The sequence below is a fragment of the Sus scrofa genome, chromosome 14 (assembly GCF_000003025.6).
Source record: "Sus scrofa isolate TJ Tabasco breed Duroc chromosome 14, Sscrofa11.1, whole genome shotgun sequence".
NCBI classification, from domain to species: domain Eukaryota; kingdom Metazoa; phylum Chordata; class Mammalia; order Artiodactyla; family Suidae; genus Sus; species Sus scrofa.
Genome location: NC_010456.5, coordinates 8504207 through 8530180, shown reverse-complemented (window position 1 = coordinate 8530180; position 25974 = coordinate 8504207). Strand labels below are relative to the sequence as shown.

Sequence of the window (25974 nt, the reverse complement as noted above, 5' to 3'; positions counted from 1 at the left end):
GACAAGTGGCTAAGGCCATTTTGCACCAGCCAGGCAGCCCAGTAGAACCACTACATTGCTGTAACTGCATAAATGACCCATACTAACTTTGGGGTAATTTGTTACACAGCATCAGATAACTAACACAAACTTTCAATAAATAAAAATGTGTGAAGAATTTTTCCTGTTCTTGAAAGCAGTTTATAAAAGATAGGGTTTTCGGTTATAACAAATTTTGGTGAAATTTGCCTTTAAATTCATCTAAGGCTAGTGTCTTTATTGGTTACTAGATTGTGGACTACTTATTTAATTTTAAAAATTCGTTATATTCCTTTTGGGTTTTCCTATTTCTTCTCAAGTAGGCATCATAACAGTTTACTATATGCTTTTGCTCATAAAAGTATTGGCACAAGATTGTACATATATTTTTAATGATATATAACCTTTCCTATGTTTATAGTTATGTTTTTCTTTCATTTATAATTTTATTTATACTTCTATTTCTGTCATAACACATACTGTCTGAAGTTTCTCTATTTCATGTATCTTCCCACGGGACTAGCATTTGGCTTTGTTTCTTTTTGGCTTGTGCCTTTTATTAATTTTATCATTGTTAAAATTATTTTTTCCTTCTATCTTTTTTGGTTTTATTTTGCTTATGTTCTAACTATTCCAGTTAGACTCTTAATTCATTAAATTTCTTTCTTTTTTAATAGAAATTTTTAAGTCTACAAATGTCCTTCTAATTACTGCTAAGCCACCAGCATCTAAAAATTTTTATCTATACTAATATTTTATTTTTGCTGTTATAAATATTTCATAAATTCGATTTGAGTTCTTTAGTCAGTTAATATTTGGCAGTATATTTTGATTTTAGTTTCCAAACCAGTGTTCTTTTAGAGGTTCAGTTTAACAGTCTCTTGTTATATCTTCCAATTGGGTTGTGGTTGTTTTTTGTTTTTTTTTTTTAAAGAGTGATCTTTATCATATATGGGTTTTTTTTCCCCAATTTTTTTAAACTTCCTTTGTGGCCAGATATGTTTAATTTTTGAAAATGTTTTATTTGCGCTTGAATACATATTGCTATTTTTTGGTTGCAGTATACTCCATCAGTTGGTTTAAATCAAAGCTGTATTATGTGATTCAAATTTTTCCTATATTTGTTGAATATTTTCCCTGCTTAACCTAAATTTTTCTGACAGAGGAGAAGTAAAAACAACCCTTCTTACCCTTTAGCCCTGTTATTTTTTTATTGCATATCTTTTTCTACCCTGTTGTAAGGTGTATAACCTGAAGTATCGCTGGCTGATTTACAGATCTTGGAGAGCTCATTCTTTTCATTTATGTTGGTTGACTTTTCCTCGTTAATTACAATAATAGGGCGTTTTTCACCTGGGGTCTGGTGGTTTATTAAGTTTTTAAGCAGTTTTTGTGTGGAAAGCTTGGCTTGGCATTTCTGTATCTGGAGAAGAGCAGGATACCAGCCCCACATCAGTGCAGGACACAGACTTGGGAGGATTTTTGCCCCTTTATGCATAATATTTTCCCTGCCCATTGCAACAGGTAGAAAAACAGAACATTTGCTTTCTCTTTGCAGTTTCCCTAGAGAGCTTTTCCTGTTTCCTTTTCAGGGATGGGATAGCCCTTTATGGCTCTGGGCCTTACACAATGCAGTCTATGTATTATGTGCCACCAAGACTTGGAATTTTACTTAACTGTCTTTTTTTTTTTTTTTTCTTTTCTTTTTGTCTTTTCTAGGGCCACACCCACAGCATATGGAGGTTCCCAGGCTAGGGGTTTAATCGGAGCTGTAGCCGCTGGCCTACGCCACAGCAATGTGGGATCCTAGCTGCGTCTGTGGCCTACATCACAGCTCACAGCAACGCCAGATCCTTAACCCAATGAGCAAGGCCAGGGATCGAACCTGCAACCTCATGGTTCCTAGTTGGATTCGTTAACCACTGAGCCACGACTCAGAACTGAGAACTCCTACTTAACTGTTTTGACAGAGATTCTTTTCCTCATTTTTAGCACTTGGAGATTTCCTGTGTTTTCTTTTGAGCTCAAGTATAAATTGTGAACATATGTTCAATTTTTTGTAAGTTGCTCATCATTTCCATATGTTCATAATGAAGAGGATTCTATTTTGGCTTCGTATCCTATGCCGCCAAGGAACTTTATCAGCCCTTATATATGTCTTCTTGGGGAAGCTAAAAACAGGACATTGAACCTGGAATGGAATTCTGATTAAAACACTATTTCCTGGAGTTGCCTTTGTGGCTCAGCAGAAATGAACCTGACTAGTATCTACGAGGACTTGGGTTAAATCCCTGGCCCTGCTCAGTGGGTTAAGGATCTGTGAGCTGTGGTGTAGGTCACAGATGCAGCTTAGATCCTGCATTGCTGTGGCTGTGGCGTAGGTCAACAGCTGCAGGTCAGATTCAACCCCTAGCCTGGGAACTTCCCTATAGTGAGGATGTGGCCCTAAAAAAAAAAGCAAAAAGATAAAATACTATTTTCTCTTTGTTAAAATCACATCTATAGTTTTACAAGGATGAATAGAGAGCAAATGTTTATCTGAAAACTTACCACATTATTATCAGCAACAATGAACAGTTCAATATGCTTTTCTTTTTCGATGCTCTGGAAATGTATGGAAAAGTTAATGAAGTATGGTTAATATTTCTCATCTTAACATTTTCAGTTACATTTTCAAGGTAAGGCATGTTAGTATTATTGGAATGTGAGGTACAAGATTATATCTAATGACTCCAGAAATTTATGCAAATAAAATCCACTATACTATTAAAACGCATGGACCTGTGCATCAGTTTTTGGTAAACTTGAAACAACAGTCCATATTTTATTATCCTTCTTTTCTTTGTGTAGTCTTTCAGGTAAAATAAGAGTTATAAATAAAGAATCGTGAATCCAGTTTTAAGATTAATTTTTTTTTTTCATTTACAAAGTAAATGCTTACTAAGTAAGCTCATGTAAAAAGGACAGATCTCTGGTTGACAGCCAGACATAAGACTGGCTAATAGGACCGACTAAATTTCTTCTACCCCTCTTCTGTCTCTCAGTCTCTCACTTTGCAATAATCTCCATTCCAAGGAAATGTGTAAATGTTGCTAATTATAGATCTTTTGTTTTATAAAACACCAGCCCCAGGAAATTCTAAGTTTTCAGATTTCAGTGTCATGTGTTGAGGTATAAACCTGTGGCTCAGCGGGTTAAGGATCCAGCATGGACACTGCAGCAGCTCAGGTCATGGCTGTGGCACAAATTAGATCCCTGGCCCGGGAACTTCCACATGCTTCAGGTGCAACCAAAAACAAACACAAAAACCAGAGGAATCTTGTTCAAATATTTGACTAAGTCATTCTTTACTGAACTAAGTAATTGATTCAATCAGAGATATCTGTGAGGCATCTAATAAGTTTCAGACACAGTCTAGACTACGGATATGTGAAGAAGATAAACACTCATAGATCTTAAAGGCTGACACCGAGTGGGGATTTAAGATGATGTGAACCAGGACAGAAAAGCCTAGAACACAGAGGGCTATCACTGTACAATCCTTCACTAGAAATCCCACCTGAACAATTAGAGTATTTGTTGCGATGAAAGGATAACCTGCTTATCATCAACTCCCTCCCACGCCAAAAAAAAAAGTTGCAGGGAAGACAAGAAAAGACATTATCTTGGAGAGATTTCAAGATACAAATTTCATTCTTTCCAACCACTTGTAGCTCTCATGTTATGAATCCCTCTCTAGGGTTGTAGACATCCCCCTTCTTTGAAACTGAACAGAAAAATTGAGGTTAACTGCCAAGGATGAACACTTTCTATAGAGATAACAGACACAAAAGCTTGACATTTCAGATTTCAAACAATGAGTCAGTTCTAGGTAGCATATACACTTCATTAATTGGGCTCGTAGTCTCTCTCTTGAGATCAGAAAGAAAAGAAGAGATGTTTTACCTGGGATAAAGATGATTTAAAAATAAAGCACTCACTTCCATTTTGGAGTCTTCCATGGATTTAGTATTATCCTTCAGAACAGCTGTCCTGGTGAAATTGAGCTCTGTGCAAGAATAATTGGCAGCGTGCTGCACCTTGGGGTTATATCTGAAGACCAAGTGTTCACCCTCATCTGAATATTTCACTGGTTCAATAAGGTACCTTTGGTCATTCACCCTGAAGAACCCCCTGTGGATTGGGAATACGATGTCTGTTTAAGATGCATTCCATTTTACTACTACATGACTGCACACTCTTTCTCTGTTCCATTTTATAGATGTTGCCTTTTTAAAAAAGGGAAACTATGAGGTCAAGGCCACCTGAGCATGTAGCCAGGTGTTCTGAGTGGTAAAGAGGTGAGGTGGCATGCAAACTTTGACTCAATGGATAACTGCTAAGAGTTAACTCATCTGGATTTTCAGAAGTGTGATGGTCCCACCTCTACTTTGAAGCCTAAATAGAGCAGCAATTCCCACTTGGGGTTGAGGACCCCTGGCAATCCGAGTCCTTGCAAAAATTTTGTGAATTTTTATGTCCATCAAGTATTAATTACACAGTAAATACTTGAAAGTACAGACACTATCATGTGGTAATTTTGTCAGTAAAGGGTTTCTCAGTCTTGAAAATATTGAGAACTACTCAAAGTCCTCATAAATCTAAACACAAGTTCCTTGTTCTCCTGCCCTTGGCTTCCCCATATCTTCTGCCTTTGTCCTAGAGCCCAAGTTCTCTAGAGAAAATTTTAGGCTTTTCTTCTGAGGGTTTTTTTTTTTTTTTTGGTTTGTGTGTTTGTTTTGTTTTTTACTTTCTCGAGACTGGAAACACTACCTAATTTAGTAAAAAGCTTTGTGGTATGATGAGTTGGGAATTCACAGGCCTAGAAGTCAGGGGGCCTGGTTTAGGGGCCAGATTCAACCACTAGCATAGGGAGTGTCCAGAAGTAAGTCTCTGATGTCAGTATCCTGATCTGTAACACAAAGGCTGGATGACTTCTAATAGTCTTCCAGCTCTGAATCCCTTGATCACATATCGAAAAACTTGTCTTCCTGGGGCTGTGTCTTAGCCATCTTTTTGTTGAAAATGAGCATAAACAATGGGCTAGGGTGGATACTCGGTACTGAAGATATACCGCATCTCTTTTTTCCATTAATTTTACTCTTTAAGGGATCTTAAAAAAGAAAGAAGTGCATGTCTTTGAAAATATGGTGCATTACCTTAGACCACTACACGTGCTAATACTGGCAGCAGAATCAAATTCATGTATGATGGATCCTTGGTAAAAACAGTGATCCTAAAAGAGATGAAGAGGCTATTGATATAAGTATATGTATTGATATTGCAGCAATATTAAAATCTACATATTTTATGCTCACAATTTATCTTTATTTCCTTTTCACAAATAACACATATTCATTTATGTATCCATTCATGCATTCATTCATTGCATTCTTTCACTGGAAAATTTTGAATTTACTTCAGAGTCCTTTCCTTTTAATTGTAAGATTTCTTTGTGGAAAGCAGTATAAGAATTCTTCCCTCACAAATTTAAGTCTGTTAGTTTACGCCAGCCTCAGAAATGTGACCCTTTTCCTTATTAATTTTACTGCTTTAATCCACCTCAAAAATCTCCACCAAACTACCTCTCCTGTGTTATTATTATAAAAAAATTTCTCAGTTGCCTGTGAAGTCAAGTCAAAGCTTTTGATGATGGTAAAAATTAGGTCTCGCTCTCCAGCCAGATCCTTCATTCCTTTTCTGCCTCTCTGTCTTGATTGGTCTCTTCATCATTTCCCACTTTGTGCTCTATCCATGGTGATTCCATCAGGTAATTCCTCTTTCCATACAATCCATCTGTTCAATCCCTGCCTATGTGTGGCAGTTTCCAAGGCCCTGGACCTCAGACCCTCACAGACTAATAACCACTCTCTGTGTAAAAGAATGTTACCCAGGTTTCGTACTCTTCTATTTTACAGAGATTGCGTGATACCTAAGATTTCATGGATGACAGCTGCCCTAAATAGGGGAAATATGGTTTAAAAGGTATATATTTGGTAGAAGAGAATAAAGTCATCCTCGGCTGGAAGACTGCAGTGGGCGTGTTCTGGAAAGGGGAATAAGGTCATAAAAACAGGACTTGTATCCACTGAAATAATACTCATGATAAATGAACAAGGATTCATTTGGAGAGTGCAGGCAAGGGCTTGAGGCTGGTGTATCAGAAGGACTGGGCAATGGGATATGACTCACACAGGGTCAGTTAGGTGGAGTTTTAAAACTGTCTCACATGTCTCTGAGTTTTGTCCTTTAGCTTAATTACTCCTCCATCAGGGTACCTTACACTTCTTTGGTGTCCTGCTTTACCCTTCCTCAGACTTAACACCATTTTGGGTACATAGAAGTCAGTGGGGTAAAGGAAAATGCACTAGCAGTCATTGATTTGCTTATTAGGCCGTGAGTAACTGCCTTTCCAGGTCAGAGGGTCTTGATTTCTACTCTAGGCTCATTCAGTGATGGTAGTCAATGCAGGATCCATTTCTGATGTAACGCTTTCCGAAGCTGCATGGAAAGCTAGGACAGGGTTTCAAAAGCACACAAAGAAATAAGTTTCAGAGAAGAGACATTAGAATGTTCTGTTAAGATATACCATGATCTGAGGGTGCGTGGTGACCTCCTCTCCTTTGGTGGAGTAATACGTCTCACTGTAATTTGAGGCGAGGAACTCCCTGGAAAAGAGGGCAGAGAGGTAGTGAGAATTGCTCATTCTAAAAGTTAACAGATAAAACCTGTTATGTGAGAGAGACACCTCTGGGCTGCTTTCAAGTCTCAGCAAGGTCTTCTTACACTAAAAACAGAAAAGCAAAATCAATTCCACACACAGAAAAGTTTTTCTACCTAGATTTCATGGTTTGGTAGAGACTGTACAAGAGACAGAAAGAGTTTCTGGCGGTTTTAACAAGGAATTATTTTGTGAAGAACCTGGAAACAATATTATCTAAGTAAAAATGTCTTGCCTTAAGTGCCAAAATTAATGCAAAAATTTTGATAGGTCCATCATATGTATCATATATATAATACATTTTTATCTAAATATATAGCTATTGGGTTAATACGTGTTAGGATATATATGTGTGTGTGTGTACATGATGCATACATCCTGTGTATCATAAATATATTTATACATACAAATATATTTGATGTATATATCTTCTCTGATGATGTATTTTTAACAAGTTAGAACATAGGTATGGGCATAAAACAAATTACAATACATTTTTTAAAATATATCATACAAAGTTTGACAAAGGTTGTGCAAAAAAAACTACCAAATATTGGAAATATTGGAAAAACACTCTTAAATAATCCATGAGTCAAAGAAGAAATCTCAAAAGAAATTAGAAAATATTTTGAAAGGAATGATAATAAAAATAAAACACATCGAGTTTTTTTAAAATACATCTAAATTAATGGAGAAAATGTCATGGTTCTAAATACTTTAAATATTTATGACAGAAAAGGTGAAATGTTTCTATAAAAACAGAAGAGTAAACAATAAAGTAGAATAAATTAAATAATAAAGATAATAGAAGGAATCAATGAAAGAGACAAATAGCAACAATTAATTCAAATTTTAGTTATTTGAAAAGATCATAAGATTGATAAATCTCTTTATATTTGTCAAGAAAAAAGAGGAAGAACTCAAATTACCAATATTAGAAATTATAAAGGGTTATCCTCACTCGAGTTACTACAGACATTAAAGAATAAGAGAATATTACGAGACACTATACCAAAAATTTGACAACTTACATGATATATACATTTCCTTATAAATTACAATTTTAAACTGGCACAAAATGAAATACAAAATCCAAATAACCCTCTCTTAATAAAATTGAATTTGTAATCATAAAACTTTCTCCCCGCTCCTGTGAAACAGGAGGGAAAGGGTCAGGGCACAACCTTTAAAAGAATGACATAACCATTGTAGATATGACATAAACTGGTTAAAATCAGCTAGGTCTAAGATGGGAGAAGATTTGACTTCCAGTGGACCTTGAGCCTCATTATAGGCTCATTGTAATACATTAGCTAAGTGACATGCCCACTGGTGCCATAATAGTTCCAAGGCCAACCATAAAAGGCCAATGGCTTTTTATGGTTGGACAGTAGCTCAATTTCTGGAAATCCTTGCCCCTTCCCCTGACATAGTGGGAATGATAGTCCCCTTCACTAGCCTATGAAATTACCCACTCCACAAAAACTCAACCACCCCATATTTTGAGGCCTCTTGCCTTTTGAGACTGCCCACACTCTATCTCTCAAGAAAACCACTTTTTACCTGTTACTTTGCCCCTCGCTGAATACCTTTGTGCTGATACTTAGAGAACCTGAACTGCAGTAAGTCCTGAGACCAGGTATGTGATTTGAATTAAAAAAATAATGAGTTGGTTTTTTTTTTCTTTAACTGCTTTTTTTTTTTAACAGATATACACATTTTATTACAGCAAACCTGTTTACTTAAATGGTTATAAAACCAGATGTTGAACAAATGTCTATGACAATTAAAAACAGGGTGTAAATTCATAAACCACATTTATATAAATCTCTAGAATGGACAGAATAATCCATAGTGAGTAAAACCTCTGTGAGCAGGTTTTGAGGGGAGCTGACTATGAAGGAGCAGATGGAAATTTTTAGTGTCAGTCCTTTCCTAGTTCATTTTTACAGAAATTTGGGTAACACGGATACCTGCGTTTATCAAAATTCAGTGAATGAACATTTAAGATTTGTGCATTTCATCTTATGAAAATTTTACATCAAGAGAAAAACATTGCAGATGTATTTGGGTTTTTTTTGGTGGGACAGGGGAGACCCATGGCATGTGGAGGTTCCCAGGCTAGAGGTCGAATCAGAGCTATAGCTGCCAGCCTACACCACAGCCACAGCAATGCCAGATCCAAGCCATGTCTTCGACCTATACCACAGCTCACAGCAATGCCGGGATTCTTAATTCACCGAGCAAGGCCATGGATCAAACTCACATCCTCATGGATACTAGTTGGGTTCATTACCGTTGAGCCACAATGGAACGCCCAGACAGATTTAAACTCTAATGATATGCTAGTTGAAGCCCTTAGGTAGATATTGATGACTACGATATAATTGAAATGTATAAAAATAAGCTGGATGAATGGACGGATGGATAAATGGATAGATAGAGGAGTGGATAGATAAAGAAACATGATGTAAAACAAATATAGCAAAATGTTAGCCAACATTTATATTTGTATACCTTGATGGGATTATGGGTATATGTATATATTCTATATACATGGTCATATAAAATTCCTCAACCTTGCTCTATGTGAAAAATTTTTTTTAATAATAAACGGTTGGTAAAAATGAAAGAGATGGCAAAAATAAATAGACTACAATTATTTCTGTGGTTATTTTGCAATAGCATGTACAAAGCTTCTAGTTAAGTATTTGGCTGTGTAGTATATTCTAAAATAATGGGGTTTTTCCTCAAAAATACAAATAAATGTAACTTTTTACCTATTATGGATAAGTTATAGTCAAAACGAAGTTGACCCAATATTTCCGCTAGATGAATAAACAGTTGGATTTAACAGTTTGCCTCTTCACCTCAAACCTCAGTTTAACAGTAGATATTCGATGCAGTTAAAAATCAAGCCAAATGAAAATCATAGGTGAAGTATGGAAAAATGAGGCGATGGAGAAGGAGACATAAAAATCTCAATTAGTGAGATCAACTTTTTATTTGTTACCATCATATATGAAAACATTTGATAATATTCACAGATTTGGGGAGGCTCTACAGTATGCACTAAATTCACTTACTTCATAGAGCTGAGGGAAGGAGGGTAAGGGTGCCCACTGGAAATATCAACATCAGTTAACTGCTTTGCCTGTCTACAGTTCTAGAATACGTCACTCCAGGCTGATGCACAGAATTGAAACAAAGTTTCATACAATACGATTGGCTACTTGAGGCATAGACGCGTGGGGTATTTTGAAAAGCAGGATTTTGAAATTTTTTAATATTTTTGTGGTCCCAGTAATAGCCATTGGATTTCTATAGACTCATTTACAAATAGCTAAATTTATTAAACATCCTACACAACGAAAATAAAGATTCTTTATTGTTTTTCTACTACTTGGGTTTTCAAAGGGAGTAAATAAAAATATGTGGAGGTTCAAGGTTTTCAATTTATAGTCTCACATTAGGCGATAATGTTATTTAATCATGAGGAGGGGGTTTCTACCATGACAAAGACCAGAGAATCAGTGATGTAAAATCCAGGCAGAGTTTGACTGTTACCTCTGTTCTTAGTTCTGTTTCATGTTTTAATCTCTATTATTAATGAAACAATTAATTCTCCAAAGAGGAAGTGGGCTCTCAGGCTACTATAAAGGTAAAACATCCCTAACTTGGTAATGTCCTCTTCTCATATGATGTTTAAAATGTGTCCTGGAGGGTTATGTGATAATTGCAGTGGACAGCCTACATTAGTTTAATGTGATTCTGTTTTTGGGGGAAGGGAATCTGATAAGCAAAGAGAGTCAGCAATTCATAGGTTTGATGCTTTCTGAAAGTGAGTGGTAAAGGTCATCTCTGCTGTATTTGAAGTGGTTTATACACTTTCTTATCAGCATAAGAACTACTATCCTCACTTGCAAAACTTGCCATCAAGTTTTGGGTATATCGCAATGTCCTTAAAAAATTAACTATATAATTACTATAACGAAAGAGCTTTCCTATTCTGTGTATGTTAATTCACAATCTGATGTTCTTTTACACTCTGAAAAACACTGGTTTATATTCATTATTTATCTATAGCTTTAATAAAACAAAAGGAAACATGACAGTTTCATCATGACATTTTGGTGGGAAATGCCATTTGTGGTCCTTTTCAATAGGATATAGAAAATTACAGAAATTAAAAAAAAAAAGAAAATTATAGAAATTTAAGGTAAATTTTTGGATGAAGTAATATATGACATAATAAAACACAGCTCACCTTAACGACACTGGGAGGAATATAGGGCAGACACATGCCCCTGGATAGGAAGTTCCTTGTGCAGATGTGTAGAGCCACTTCCCACTATACAACAAGATGTAAAAAACTTTAGTTCAATTGCCCACAAAGACGAAACTACAGTGAACCCCACAATGCTAGTGCCTTTTATTTTCCTGGAGTTCTGGGCTTAAGGATGACCTTAGTTGATACCAAGCTCATTTTCGACCTGTGGTTATTTTAGAGGCATTGAAAAAGTCAGTGCAATCTTAAGTTGAAATCCTAAAAAAGTACTTTCTAAAAAAGAAATAAAATAAAAGGATTAGAATCCCTTTGACTTGACTTTGTTTACCCTACACTCACACTTTGGATAAAACCACTTAAACGATGAAAAAATTTACAAGTGTTCAGAGGGGAAAAATGTAACATAAGTGGTGGACTCAACACTGTGATGCATTTGCTGTGGTTGAAAATTTTTAAAAAAATTTAATCAACCATAGAAAACTCATGGAGGATTTGAGAACTGTAATTAAGCATTTAAAACACTTATGTGAAAACAGATCTATTCCTGGATTACCTAAAAAGACAGACATAGATGTGTACATCAAGGGAATCCAAATTTGATATGCCTTCAAGAAGATCATTTAGTAGGAGTTCCCCTGTGAGCAGGAGGGGCACTGCTGTGATGCAGGTTTGAGCCCTGGCTTGGGAACTTCCAGAAGCCCTGGATGTGGCAAAAAAAAAAAAAAAAAAAAAAAAAATTAGTTGGACCACTTTAAAAAAGAACAGCTAACAGCTCCAATTTGACCCCTAGCCTAGGAACTTCCATATGCCGTGGGTGCAGCCCTAAAAAGCAAATAAAATAAAATAAAATATGTAGGAAATAGAGCAGCTACATACCTGAGTAACACAACATGATCAAAATTCTCTTTTTTTTAAGGATTATTTCTTGCCAAGCTGAAAAACGCTTTAAGGTAGTTTCTAATTTGAATCTATTTCTATTTTGTCTCCATTTGTCCATGTTTCAAGGCCGACCAATGTCACATGAATGTCCAAGGTCTTATAAATCTGATCAATGAGAAATAATTTTTTTACAATGTGATGTTGCAGAAGGATCCTTTATCACAACTATATTCCTTTACATTTAAAAAAGTAATTTTAATGTGTAAGTACATAAGCAAACGGTCCAGCCTCATTTTATAAACAGTTGTATTGAAACAGAATTTTAGGGTGCTCATCCAGAGTATTGGGTAATTGCCATGATCACAAAGAAACTTGACGAAAAATCTCTGATTCTCCTCTGATTCGACCCCAAGGCTGGGAACTTCCGTATGCCACAGGTGTGGCTCTTAACAAAAAAAGTAATATGTTCACAGTATTGCTTCTCTAACAGGATTATAGTATTCACTTTACTGAAAGTTTTCTCCTGATTTCTCTCCTCAAGAAAACCATGGGCTGTAAATTATAGCTTGAAAGCTTTTTTGCTATGCAAGGTCATGGTACAGTGATTTTAAAAAGTGAATTGATTTATTCATGATGGATAATCAAATCTTCATACATTGCTTTATAAATTTTGTGATTAGTGACCCATATTTAAAACTTTTTTAAATGTACTTACTTAGAAAATCAAAAGCTTAGAGCTGTGATTCATTTGTTGCTGTGACTTTTTTTCAATAGAATTTTCTAATTAGTTGACTTAGTGAATTTTTGTGTTCTAGGCTGCTCAATATCTTTGATTACTACAAACATCCATCTATCCTAAAAGTTTCTTTCCTCTGTGGCACAGTGTTATTAAGAACTGTGTCTGCAGCGGCTCAGGTCACTGTGGAAGCATGGGTTCCATCCCCAGCCCAGTGCAGTAGGTTAAAGGATCCCACATTGTCCCAGCTGTGGCTCAATTCAGTCCCTGGCCCAGGAACTTCCAAATGCCACAGGTGCGGCCCATTAAGAATAAAAAATTTCTTTCCAGTTGTGTTTTTGGTTTCATTCAAACTGTATCAGATCTTACCATGTGACAAAAATTGACCATTCCCCAAACTCGATTCCTCACTTTACTGTTAGGATTCCTGTGATACTGGAAATATAAACATAAGATCAACATTTATCAATCATAAGAGTTGATAAAAATTCACAAAATTATTCCCATCATGAGATATTTTCAAAGAAAAAAAATTCACTGGCTTTCCTTCCCCCTTTCTTATATATAAAAATAACTAGATTAGCAGTTTCTAAAGACACGCTTCAACTCGGCAACTACTTAAAAGGTTTTCTTATAATTTGATTCCCTTTTCAACAGTACGTTATATTACATTACATTGATTTATTATACCAACTCATAAATGTTCTTTACGAGTCCATATTTATAAAAAAACATATTAGAGCTCCATAACAACCATTATATTGCAAAACAACAGTTTTATCAGCCCTCCTGTATCCATGGCAGTGACAAAGTAAGGGAATAGAATCAAGGATCATTCTGGAGACAGATATATGATGGAGAGAACAAAAACTTGTGCCCCCCCTCTCTCCAGGAAAAGGCTAAGCAGAGTTTCCTACTTGTTTTGTATTTTGTCCTCTTCTTACAATAGATATCCTATTTGTACTTTGTTTTCAGCATTATCAATTTAGACCCTAATAAAATACACTTAATAATAACATAAGGCCTCCCAAGCTTTTTGCATGATAAAAATAAAAGTGCCTTTTCTGAATCCTGCAGCATCCTATAGTTCATCCTTCCATTGCTCTCCTGTTATCTCTAAGTATCTAAGTACCCTCAAAGAATATTACATTAGAATCCCTTTAATTTTCATTTCCTACCCCACTTTTCAACCTACCACTTATTGATTTTACTGCACTATTCCATTGAAATTATTTCTGATAGGCCCATAAATGTTCTCTTATCAAATCCACTGCATTATTAGAATAAACCTTCATTGTTGATGACTCTTTTTTTGATAATGTGCAGGATTGAGTTTGCAAGTAATTTAAAGATATTTGCAATTGTATTTGTAAGTGAACTGGCTAATCATTTTACTTTCTTGGTCTGGATCTCTTAGCAACATCATCATAGATTTTTATAAGTAATGACCCTTAAGAAATCACTTTTCCAGGGAACTGTACCCTTGTGTACTTCCTCCAACACTGATTCTAGCTTGGCCATTTGACTTACTTTGGCTAATGAGATATTAACAAGTGTTGTAGAAGCAGAAGCTTGAAAAGATACTGTGGGAGTTCCCTTCGTGGCTCAACAGAAAGGAATCTGACTAGCATCCATGAAGAATGCAGGTTCACTCCTTGGCCTCACTCAGCAGGTTAAGGATCTGGCGTTGCCATGAGCTGTGGTGTAGTCACAGACTCGGCTTGGATGTGGCGTGGCTGTGGCATAGGCAGGCAGCTTCAGCTCCATTCCGACCCTTAGCCTGGGAGCCTCCCATGTGCCATGGGTGCAGCCCTAAAAAGACAAAGATAAATAAATAAAAGAAAAAAGAAAAGATCTCTTAATGTTTTGATGCCCAGGTATAATATGAGAAGAAACTGGGCTTGCCTACTGGAGACACATGAGCCAAGCCCAACACTACATACCAGACAAGTGGCTAAGGCCATTTTGCACCAGCCAGGCAGCCCAGTTAGAACCACTTACATTGCTGTAACTGCATAAATTGACCCATAACTAACTTTGGGGTAATTTGTTACACCAGCATCAGATAACTAACACAAACTTTCAATAAATAAAAATGTGTGAAGAATTTTTCCTGTTCTTGAAAGCAGTTTATTAAAAGATAGGGTTTTCGTTATAACAAATTTTGGTGAAATTTGTCCTTTAAATTCATCTAAAGGCTAGTGTCTTTATTGGTTACTAGATTGTGGACTACTTATTTATATTTTAAAAATTTGTTATATTCCTTTTGGGTTTCCTATTTCTTCTCAAGTAGGCATCATAACAGTTTTACTATATGCTTTTGCTCATAAAAGTATTGGCACAAGATTGTACATATATTTTTAATGATATATAACCTTTCCTATGTTTATAAGTTATGTTTTTCTTTCATTTATAATTTTATTTATACTTCTATTTCTGTCATAAACACATACTGTCTGAAGTTTTCTCTATTTCATGTAATCTTCCCACGGGACTAGCATTTGGCTTTGTTTCTTTTTGGCTTGTGCCTTTTATTAATTTTACTCATTGTTAAAAATTATTTTTTCCTTCTATCTTTTTTGGTTTTATTTTGCTTATGTTCTAACTATTCCAGTTAGACTCTTAATTCATTAAAATTTCTTTCTTTTTTAATAGAAATTTTTAAGTCCTACAAATGTCCTTCTAATTACTGCTAAGCCACCAGCATCTAAAAATTTTTATCTATACTAATATTTTATTTTTGCTGTTATAAATATTTCATAATTCTTTGAGTTCTTTAGTCAGTTAATATTTGGCAGTATATTTTTGGATTTTAGTTTTCCAAACCAGTGTTCTTTAGAGGTTCAGTTTAAACAGTCTCTTGTTATATCTTCCAATTGGGTTTTGTGGGTTGTTTTTTGTTTTTTTTTTTTAAAGAGTGATCTTTATCATATATGGGTTTTTTTTTCCCCAATTTTTTTTAAACTCCTTTGTGGCCAGATATGTTTAATTTTTGAAAATGTTTTATTTGCGCTTGAATACATATTGTCTATTTTTTGGTTGCAGTATACTCCATCAGTTGGTTTAAAATCAAAGCTGTATTATGTGATTCAAATTTTTTCCTATATTTTGTTGAATATTTTCCCTGCTTAACCTAAATTTTTTCTGACAGAGGAAAGTAAAAACAACCCTTCTTACCCTTTAGCCTGTTTTTTTTTATTGCATATCTTTTTTACCTGTTGTAAGGTGTATAACCTGAAGTATCGCTGGCTGATTTACAGATCTTGGAGAGCTCATTCTTTTCATTTATGTTGGTTGACTTTTCCTCGTTAATTACAATAATAGGGCGTTTTTCACACTGGGGTCTGGTGGTTTATTAAGTTTTTAAAGCAGTTTTTGTGTGGAAAGCTTGGTTGGCATTTCTGTATCTGGAGAAGAGCAGGATACCACCCCACATCAGTGCAGGACACAGACTTGGGAGGATTTTTGCCCCTTTATGCATATATTTTCCCTGCCCATTGCAAACAGGTAGAAAAACAGAACATTTGCTTTCTCTTTGCAGTTTCCCTAGAGAGCTTTTCCTGTTTCCTTTTCAGGGAATGGGATAAGCCCTTTATGGCTCTGGGCCTTACACATGCAGTCTATGTATTAATGTGCCACCAATGACTTGGAATTTTACTTAACTGTTTTTTTTTTTTTTTTCTTTTCTTTTTGTCTTTCTAGGGCACACCCACAGCATATGGAGGTTCCCAGGCTGGGGTTTAATCGGAGCTGTAGCCGCTGGCTATACGCACACAGCAATGTGGATCCTAGCCTGCGTCTGTGGCCTACATCACAGCTCACAGCAATGCCAGATCCTTAACCCAATGAGCAAGGCCAGGGATCGAACCCTGCAACCTCATGGTTCCTAGTTGGATCGTTAACCACTGAGCCACACTCAGAACTGAGAACTCCTACTTAACTGTTTTGACAGAGATTCTTTTTCCTCATTTTTAGCAACTTGGAGATTTCCTGTGGTTTTCTTTTGAGCTCAAGTAAAATTGTGAAACATATGTTCAATTTTTTGTGTAAGTTGCTCATCATTTCCATATGTTCATAATGAAGAGGATTCTATTTTGGCTTCGTCTCCTTATGCCGCCAAGGAACTTTATCAGCCCTTATATATGGTCTTCTTGGGGAAGCTAAAAAACAGGACATTGAACCTGGAATGGAATTCCGATTAAAAACATATTTCCTGGAGTTGCCTTTGTGGCTCAGCAGAAACGAACCTGACTAGTATCTACGAGGACCTTGGGTCAAATCCTGGCCCTGCTCAGTGGTTAAGGATCTGTGAGCTGTGGTGTAGGTCACAGATGCAGCTTTAGATCCTGCATTGCTGTGGCTGTGGCGTAGGTCAACAGCTGCAGGTCAGATTCAACCCCTAGCCTGGGAACTTCCCTATAGTGAGGGTGTGGCCCTAAAAAAAAGCCAAAAAATAAAATACTATTTTTCTCTTTGTTAAAATCACATCTGTAGTTTTACAAGGATGAAATAGAGAGCAAATGTTTATCTGAAAACTTACCACATTATTATCAGCAACAATGAACAGTTCAATATGCTTTTCTTTTTCGATGCTCTGGAAAATGTATGGAAAAGTTAATGAAGTAATGGTTAATATTTCTCATCTTAAACATTTTCAGTTACATTTTCAAGGTAAGGCATGTTTAGTATTATTGGAATGTGAGGTACAAGATATATCTAATGACTCCAGAAATTTATGCAAATAAAATCCACTATACTATTAAACGCATGGACCTGTGCATCAGTTTTTGGTAAACTGAAAACAACAGTCCATATTTTATTATTCCTTCTTTTCTTTGTGTAGTCTTTTCAGGTAAATAAGAGTTAATAAATAAAGAATCGTGAATCCAGTTTTAAGATTAATTTTTTTTTTTTCATTTACAAAGTAAATGCTTACTAAGTAAGCTCAATGTAAAAAGGATAGATCTCTGGTTGACAGCCAGACATAAAGACTGGCTAATAGGACGCGACTAAATTTCTTCTACCCCTCTTCTGTCTCTCAGTCTCTCACTTTGCAGTAATCTCCATTCCAAGGAAATGTGTAAATGTTGCTAATTATAGATCTTTTGTTTTATAAAAAACACCAGCCCCAGGAATTCTAAGTTTTCAGATTTCAGTGTCATGTGTTGAGGTATAAAACCTGTGGCTCAGCGGGTTAAGGATCCAGCATGGACACTGCAGCAGCTCAGGTCATGGCTGTGGCACAAATTAGAATCCTGGCCCGGGAACTTCCACATGCTTCAGGTGCAACCAAAAACAAACACAAAAACCAGAGCACTCTTGTTTCAAATATTTGAACTAAGTCTATTCTTTACTGAACTAAGTAATTGATTCAATCCAGAGATATCTTGAGACATCTAATAAGTTTCAGACACAGTCTATGACTAACGGATATGTGAAGAAGATAAACACTCATAGATCTTAAAGGCTGACACCGAGTGGGGAATTTAAGATGATGTGAACAGGACAGAAAAGCCTAGAACACAGAGGGCTATCACTGTACAATCCTTCACTAGAAATCCCACCTGAACAATTAGAGTATTTGTTGCGATGAAAGGATAACCTGCTTATCATCAACTCCCTCCCCCGCCAAAAAAAAAAGTTGCAGGGAAGACAAGAAAAGGACATTATCTTGGAGAGATTTCAAGATACAAATTTCATTCTTTCCAACCACTTGTAGCCTCTCATGTTATGAATCCCTCTAGGGTTGTAGACATCCCGCTTCTTTGAAACTGAACAGAAAAAATTGAGGTTAACTGCCAAGGATGAACACTTTCTATAGAGAATAACAGACACAAAAGCTTGACATTTCAGATTTCAAACACATGAGTCAGTTCTAGGTAGCATATACACTTCATTAATTGGGCTCGTAGTCTCTCTCTTGAAGATCAGAAAGAAAAGAAGAGAATGTTTTACCTGGGATAAAAGATGGATTTTAAAATAAAGCAACTCACTTCCATTTTGGAGTCTTCCATGGATTTAGTATTATCCTTCAGAACAGCTGTCCTGGTGAAATTGAGCTCTGTGCAAGAATAATTGGCAGCGTGCTGCACCTTTGGGGTTATATCTGAAGACCAAGTGTTCACCCTCAATTGAATATTTCACTGGTTCAATAAGGTACCTTTGGTCATTCACCCTGAAAGAACCCCCTGTGGATTGGGAAACGATGTCTGTTTAAGATGCATTCCATTTTACTACTACATGACTGCACACTCTCTTTCTCTGTTCCATTTTTATAGATGTTGCCTTTTTAAAAAAGGGAAACTATGAGGTCCAAGGCCACCTGAGCATGTAGCCAGGTGTTCTGAGTGGTAAAGAGGTGAGGTGGCATGCAAACTTTGACTCAATGGATAACTGCTGAAGAGTTAACTCATCTGGATTTTCAGAAGTGTATGGTCCCACCTCTACTTTGAAGCCTAAATAGAGGCAGCAATTCCACTTGGGGTTGAAGGACCCCTGGCAATCCCGAGTCCTTGCAAAAATTTTGTGAATTTTTATGTCCATCAAGTATTAATTACACAGTAAATACTTGAAAGTACAGACACTATCATGTGGTAATTTTGTGCAGTAAAGGGTTTCTCAGTCTTGAAAATATTGAGAACTACTCAAGTCCTCATAAATCTAAACACAAGTTCCTTGTTCTCCCTGCCCTTGGCTTCCCCATATCTTCTGCCTTTGTCCTAGAGCCCAAGTTCTCTAGAGAAAATTTTAGGCTTTTCTTTCTGAGGGTTTTTTTTTTTTTTTTGGTTTGTGTGTTTGTTTTGTTTTTTTACTTTCTCCGAGACTGGAAACACTACCTAATTTAGTAAAAAGCTTTGTGGTATGATGAGTTGGGAATTCACAGGCCTAGAAGTCAGGGGGCCTGGTTTAGGGGCCAGATTCAACCACTAGCATAGGGAGTGTCCAGAAGTAAGTCTCTGATGTCAGTATCCTGATCTGTAACACAAAGGCTGGATGACTTCCTAATAAGTCTTCCAGCTCTGAATCCCTTGGATCACATATCGAAAAACTTGTCTTCCTGGGGGCTGTGTCCTTAGCCATCTTTTTGTTGAAAATGAGCAATAAACAATGGCCTAGGGTGGATACTCGGTAACTGAAGATATACCGCATCTCTTTTTTCCATTAATTTACTCTTTAAAGGGATCTTAAAAAAAGAAAGAAGTGCATGTCTTTGAAAAATATGGTGCATTACCTTAGACCACTACAACGTGCTAATACTGGCAGCAGAATCAAATTCATGTATGATGGATCCTTGGTAAAAACAGTGATCCTAAAAAGAGATGAAGAGGCTATTGATATAAAGTATATGTATTGATATTGCAGCAATATTTAAAATCTACATATTTTATGCTCACAATTTATCTTTATTTCCTTTTCACAAATAACACATATTCATTTATGTATCCATTCATGCATTCATTCATTGCATTCTTTCAACTGGAAAATTTTGAATTTACTTCAGAGTCCTTTCCTTTTAATTGTAAGATTTCTTTGTGGAAAGCAGTATAAGAATTCTTCCCTCACAAATTTAAGTCTGTTAGTTTAACGCCAGCCTCAGAATGTGACCCTTTTTCCTTATTAATTTTACTGCTTTAATCCACCTCAAAATCTCCACTCAAACTACCTCTCCTGTGTTATTATTATAAAAAAATTTCTCAGTTGCCTGTGAAGTCAAGTCAAAGCTTTTTGATGATGGTAAAAATTAAGGTCTCGCTCTCCAGCCAGATCCTTCATTCCTTTTCTGGCCTCTCTGTCTTGATTGGTTCTTCATCATTTCCCACTTTGTTGCTCTATCATGGTGTTCCATCAGGTAATTCCTCTTTCCATACATCCATCTGTCAATCCCTGCCTATGTGTGCAGTTTCCAAGGCCCTGGACCTCAGACCCTCACAGACTAATAACCACTCTCCTGTGTAAAAGAATGTTACCCAGGTTCGTACTCTTCTATTTTACAGAGATTGCGTGATACCTAAGAATTCATGGATGACAGCTGCCCTAAAATAGGGGAAATATGGTTTAAAAGGTATATATTTGGTAGAAGAGAAATAAAGTCATCCTCGGCTGGAAGACTGCAGTGGCGTGTTCTGGAAAGGGGAATAAGGTCATAAAAAACAGGACTTGTATCCACTGAAATAATACTCATGATAAATGAACAAGGATTCATTTGGAGAGTGCAGGCAAAGGGCTTGAGGCTGGTGTTATCAGAAGGACTGGGCAATGGAGATATGAACTCACACAGGGTCAGTTAGGTGGAGTTTTAAAACTGTCTCACATGTCTCTGAGTTTTGTCCTTTAGCTTAATTATCCTCCATCAGGGTACCTTACACTTCTTTGGTGTCCTGCTTTACCCTTCTCTCAGACTTAACACCATTTTTGGGTACATAGAAGTCAGTGGGGTAAAGGAAAATGCACTAGGTCATTGATTTGGCTTATTAAGGCCGTGAGTAACTGCCTTTCCAGGTCAGAGGGTCTTGATTTCTACTCTAGGCTCATTCAGTGATGGTAGTCAATGCAGGATCCATTTCTGATGTAACGCTTTCCGAAGCTGCAGGAAAGCTAGGACAGGGTTTCAAAAGCACACAAAGAAAATAAGTTTCAGAGAAGAGACATTAGAATGTTCTGTTAAGATATACCATGATCTGAGGGTGCGTGGTGACTCCTTTCCTTTGGTGGAGTAATACGTCTCACTGTAATTTGAGGCGAGGAACTCCCTGGAAAAGAGGGCAGAGAGGTAGTGGAATTGCTCATTCTAAAAGTTAACAGATAAAACCTGTTATGTGAGAGAGACACCTCTGGGCTGCTTTCAAGTCTCAGCAGGTCTTCTTTACACTAAAAAAACAGAAAAGCAAAATCAATTCCAACACAAAAGTTTTTCTACCTAGATTTCATGGTTTGGTAGAGACTGTACAAGAGCAGAAAGAGTTTCTGGCGGTTTTAACAAGGCAATTATTTTGTGAAGAACCTGGAAACAATATTATCTATGTAAAATGTCTTGCCTTAAGTGCCAAAATTAATGCAAAAATTTTGATAGGTCCATCATATGTATCATATATATAATACATTTTTATCTAAATATATAGCTATTGGGTTTAATATGTGTTAGGATATATATGTGTGTGTGTGTGTACATGATGCATACATCCTGTGTATCATAAATATATTTATACATACAAATTATTTGATGTATATATCTTCTCTGATGATGTATTTTTAACAAGTTAGAACATAGGTAGGGCATAAAACAAATTACAATACATTTTTTTAAAAATATATCATACAAAGTTTGACAAAGGTTGTGCAAAAAAAACTACCAAATATTGGAAATATTGGAAAACACTCTTAAATAATCCATGAGTCAAAGAAGAAATCTCAAAAGAAATTAGAAAATATTTTGAAAGGAATGATAATAAAAATAAAACACATCGAGTTTTTTTAAAATACATCTAATTAATGGAGAAAAATGTCATGGTTCTAAATACTTTAAATATTTATGACAGAAAGGTGAAAATGTTTCTATAAAAACAGAGGGCCCCACCATGCCAACGTGTGGATGTTCCTGGGCTAGGGGTCAAATCGGAGGCTACAGCTGCCAGCCTGCACCACAGCCACAGACAAACGCCAAACAGCCAAGAAATAGCCGGATACTGAAGCCACATCTGCAATCTATGCCACAATATTTTGAACGACCACCCGGCAAAAGGATCCTTAACTGAGTGAGGGCAGGAGTCAAACCTGCATCTTCAAATGAATGCTGTGTCAGGTTCATAATCTGCTGCCCCACCGCCCGCAACAGAGAATGTCTTAAATTCTGAAACTTGAAGACGACATCACTTGCAAATACCTGCACAGGGCCACAGTCACACTCTTCTCCATCATCCAGGCTTCTTGTTTAACATATGGTAATCACTTAGTTTATCAGAAAATTCCATGAATCCCATGTCCTGAAGTCCATAGATGTTTTAATACTGATGTCATGTCTGGCTGCATCCCTATCTCACTTTTTATTTGTTCCACTTGAAATAATCTCTATGTTAACGTGGTCTATCATCCCTGTCAGATATGAACAAGCTCTCAATACAAGGACTGAATCATGTTCACATTAAAAACAAAACAAACAAAAACAAGCACTAGTTAACACAGCACCTGGCACAAAGTAGTTCTCTCGAGAAACATTTTTGGAAACTATTTAGTACTATCTTAAACAACTAGGGACGCGATATATTTCCCTTCAAATGGAAACTCACCTGCATTCTATCTTCCATTTGTTTTGACTCTCTCGTCATTATTATTGATAGAATGGTCGGGTACAGGTGGACTTTTAAAGCCTTGGCAACATCTGAGTGGGATTGTGTGCCCCCACCCCGATATTGCTAATTATGTAGGTAATGATGTAAAATTAGACATCAGTTACTGAGATCTTACTCTGTGCCAGTCACTGTACTTGGATGCTTTAGCTACTTTAATTCATTACTACATAAGAGCAATACCTTTATATAATATTATATAAAATACTTTTATATAATACTTTTATATAGTATTATATAATACTCATCTATCAATACTTTTCTTTTTTTTTTTTTTTTTTTTTGTCTTTTGTCTTTTTGTTGTTGTTGTTGCTGCTATTTCTGGCCGCTCCCACGGCATATGGAGGTTCCCAGGCTAGGGTTGAATCGGAGCTGTAGCCACCGGCCTACGCCAGAGCCACAGCAACGCGGGATCCGAGCCGCGTCTGCGACCTACACCACAGCTCACGGCAACGCCGGATCGTTAACCCACTGAGCAAGGGCAGGGACCGAACCCGCAACCTCATGGTTCCTAGTCGGATTCGTTAACCACTGCGCCACGACGGGAACTCCTCAATACTTTTCTTACTATCTACAAGGCACTGTGTGTACCCCCTATAAAGAAGTCCAAAGATGCGTAAGGCTTAGGATCTGAGCACATGTGCTTCACAGCATGATGAAGAAATGTCGGACATTCACTCCCTCTGCAACCATTGATGAGGTGCCTAGTGTGTGTCTGGAACTTTTCTTGACTGTCTTTGTATAACAGTGAACAAAACAGACAAAACCTTCTGACTGCACGAAGCTCCCCTTCTAGTGGGGGAGTAAAATACTTCACAAGCTAAGTAAAACATAGACTTTGTTAGATTAGAATAAGTGCTAAGGAGGAAAAACAAATCAAAGAGAGAAGGGGAGGTGGATAAAGCCAGAGTATGTGTGCAAGAGGATGGATTAAAAAATTGGCTGGGGTGGCTGGGTGGGTTTTCCTGAGCATGACATTTGAGTCGAGATTTGAAGTAAATGACAGCTTATAGCAAAGGTGATAAAACAAGGCATGTAGAGTGTATTCCTCTCCTGAGATCTCTGGTACAATACTAATTGGTTGTCATGTATCTTTGCAATATGGAATTTTAGAATTTCTCTCACCATATCACTAGGAGAGAAACTACCAACTGGTAAGATTCAGTCACAAATAGGAAACTCCTTACCATGCCTGCTTTTAGACTAGACCTTCCAGAGTATATTAGAAGAATTCCATATAATAACAGCATGGCCCTACAACACTGAGTTTTAATCAAAAGCCACTCCCGCAATACTGAAATATATTCTCTGTATTGTTTGAACCTCACCTTCCACCACTATCCATCACACACTTTCCCAAAGTACAGGTACATGGGTAGTCATCATGCTTCATCCCAAGACTGTGCCCCAACTGATGTGCCATTCTGCTCGCAATTGTATTTAGGTCAGGTAAAAGGTCCTGATGCCAAAAAACATGTGCATTAGAAATGTCTGTAAGATATCACACTAGAGTACATAAGGCTATGAACTAGTGGTTGAGACCTGGTTTCTAACTTCTGGTAAACCAGTAATTTATCTGAGAGGTCGTGGTCTTTGTTGTCTTCTGTTCTTGTATCTTAGTTTATTCAATTATATAATGAGGTGAACAAATAACCTTTTGGATATCTCTAACATTTTGAAATTTTTTAATATTTTTGTGGTCCAGTAATAGCCATTGGATTTCTATAGACTCATTCTTACAAATAGCTAAAATTTATTAACATCCTACACACGAAAATAAAGATTCTTTATTGTTTTCTACTACTGGGTTTTCAAAGGGAGTAAAAATAAAAATATGTGAGGTTCAGGTTTTCAATTTATAGTCTCACATTAGGCGATAATGTTATTTAATCATGAGGAGGGGTTTCTACCATGACAAAGACCAGAGATCAGTGATGTAAAATCCAAGGCAGAGTTGACTGTTACCTCTGTTCTTAGTTCTGTTTCATGTTTTAATCTCTATATTAATGAAAACAATTAATTCTCCAAAGAGGAGTGGGCTCTCAGGCTACTATAAAGGTAAAACATCCCTAACTTGGTAATGTCCTCTTACTCATATGATGTTTAAAATGTGTCCTGGAGGGGTTATAGTGATAATTGCAGTGGACAGCCTACATTAGTTTAATGTGATTCTGTTTTGGGGGAAGGGAATCTGATAAGCAAAGAGAGTCAGCAATTCATAGGTTTGATGCTTTCTGAAAGTGAGTGGTAAGGTCATCTCTGCTGTATTTGAAGTGGTTTATACACTTTCTTATCAGCATAAGAACTACTATCCTCACTTGCAAAACTTGCCATCAAGTTTTGGGTATATCGCATGTCCTTAAAAATAACTATATAATACTATACGAAAGAGCTTTCCTATTCTGTGTATGTTAATTCACATCTGATGTTCTTTTACACTCTGAAAAACACTGGTTTATATTCATTATTTATCTATAGCTTTAATAAAACAAAGGAAACATGACAGTTTCATCATGACATTTTGGTGGGAATGCATTTGTGGTCCTTTTCAATAGGATATAGAAAATTACAGAAATTAAAAAAAAAAGAAAATTATAGAAATTTAAGGTAAATTTTTGGATGAAGTAATATATGACATAAATAAAACACAGCTCACCTTAACGACACTGGAGGAATAATAGGGCAGACACATGCCCCCTGGATAGGAAGTTCCTTGTGCAGATGTGTAGAGCCACTTCCCACTATAAACAAGATGTAAAAAACTTTAGTTCAATTGCCACAAAGACTGAACTACAGTGAACCCCACAATGCTAGTGCCTTTTATTTTCCTGGAGTTCTGGGCTTAAGGATGACCTTAGTTGATACCAAGCTCATTTTCGACCTGTGGTATTTTAGAGGCATTGAAAAAGTCAGTGCAATCTTAAGTTGAAATCCTAAAAAAGTACTTTCT

At 36.5% G+C, this 25974-nt stretch overlaps 1 protein-coding gene and 1 long non-coding RNA gene across 2 annotated transcripts in view; both read right to left on the bottom strand.

Annotated features, from left to right (window-relative positions):
* ADAM7 (ADAM metallopeptidase domain 7) overlaps positions 1-25974 on the bottom strand; it is a 70489-nt gene that overhangs the window by 24699 nt on the left and 19816 nt on the right. The window contains exon 10 of the mRNA XM_021074374.1: positions 11110-11129. Within this exon, the coding sequence (XP_020930033.1) occupies positions 11110-11129 (20 nt within the window). The remainder of the gene's footprint in view (positions 1-11109; positions 11130-25974) is intronic.
* Positions 13060-18795, bottom strand: LOC110256883. Its single transcript, XR_002338957.1, has 3 exons — positions 18675-18795; positions 17222-17275; positions 13060-13116 (listed from the first exon to the last, which is right to left on the bottom strand). It is a non-coding gene; the product is annotated as an uncharacterized LOC110256883 (long non-coding RNA).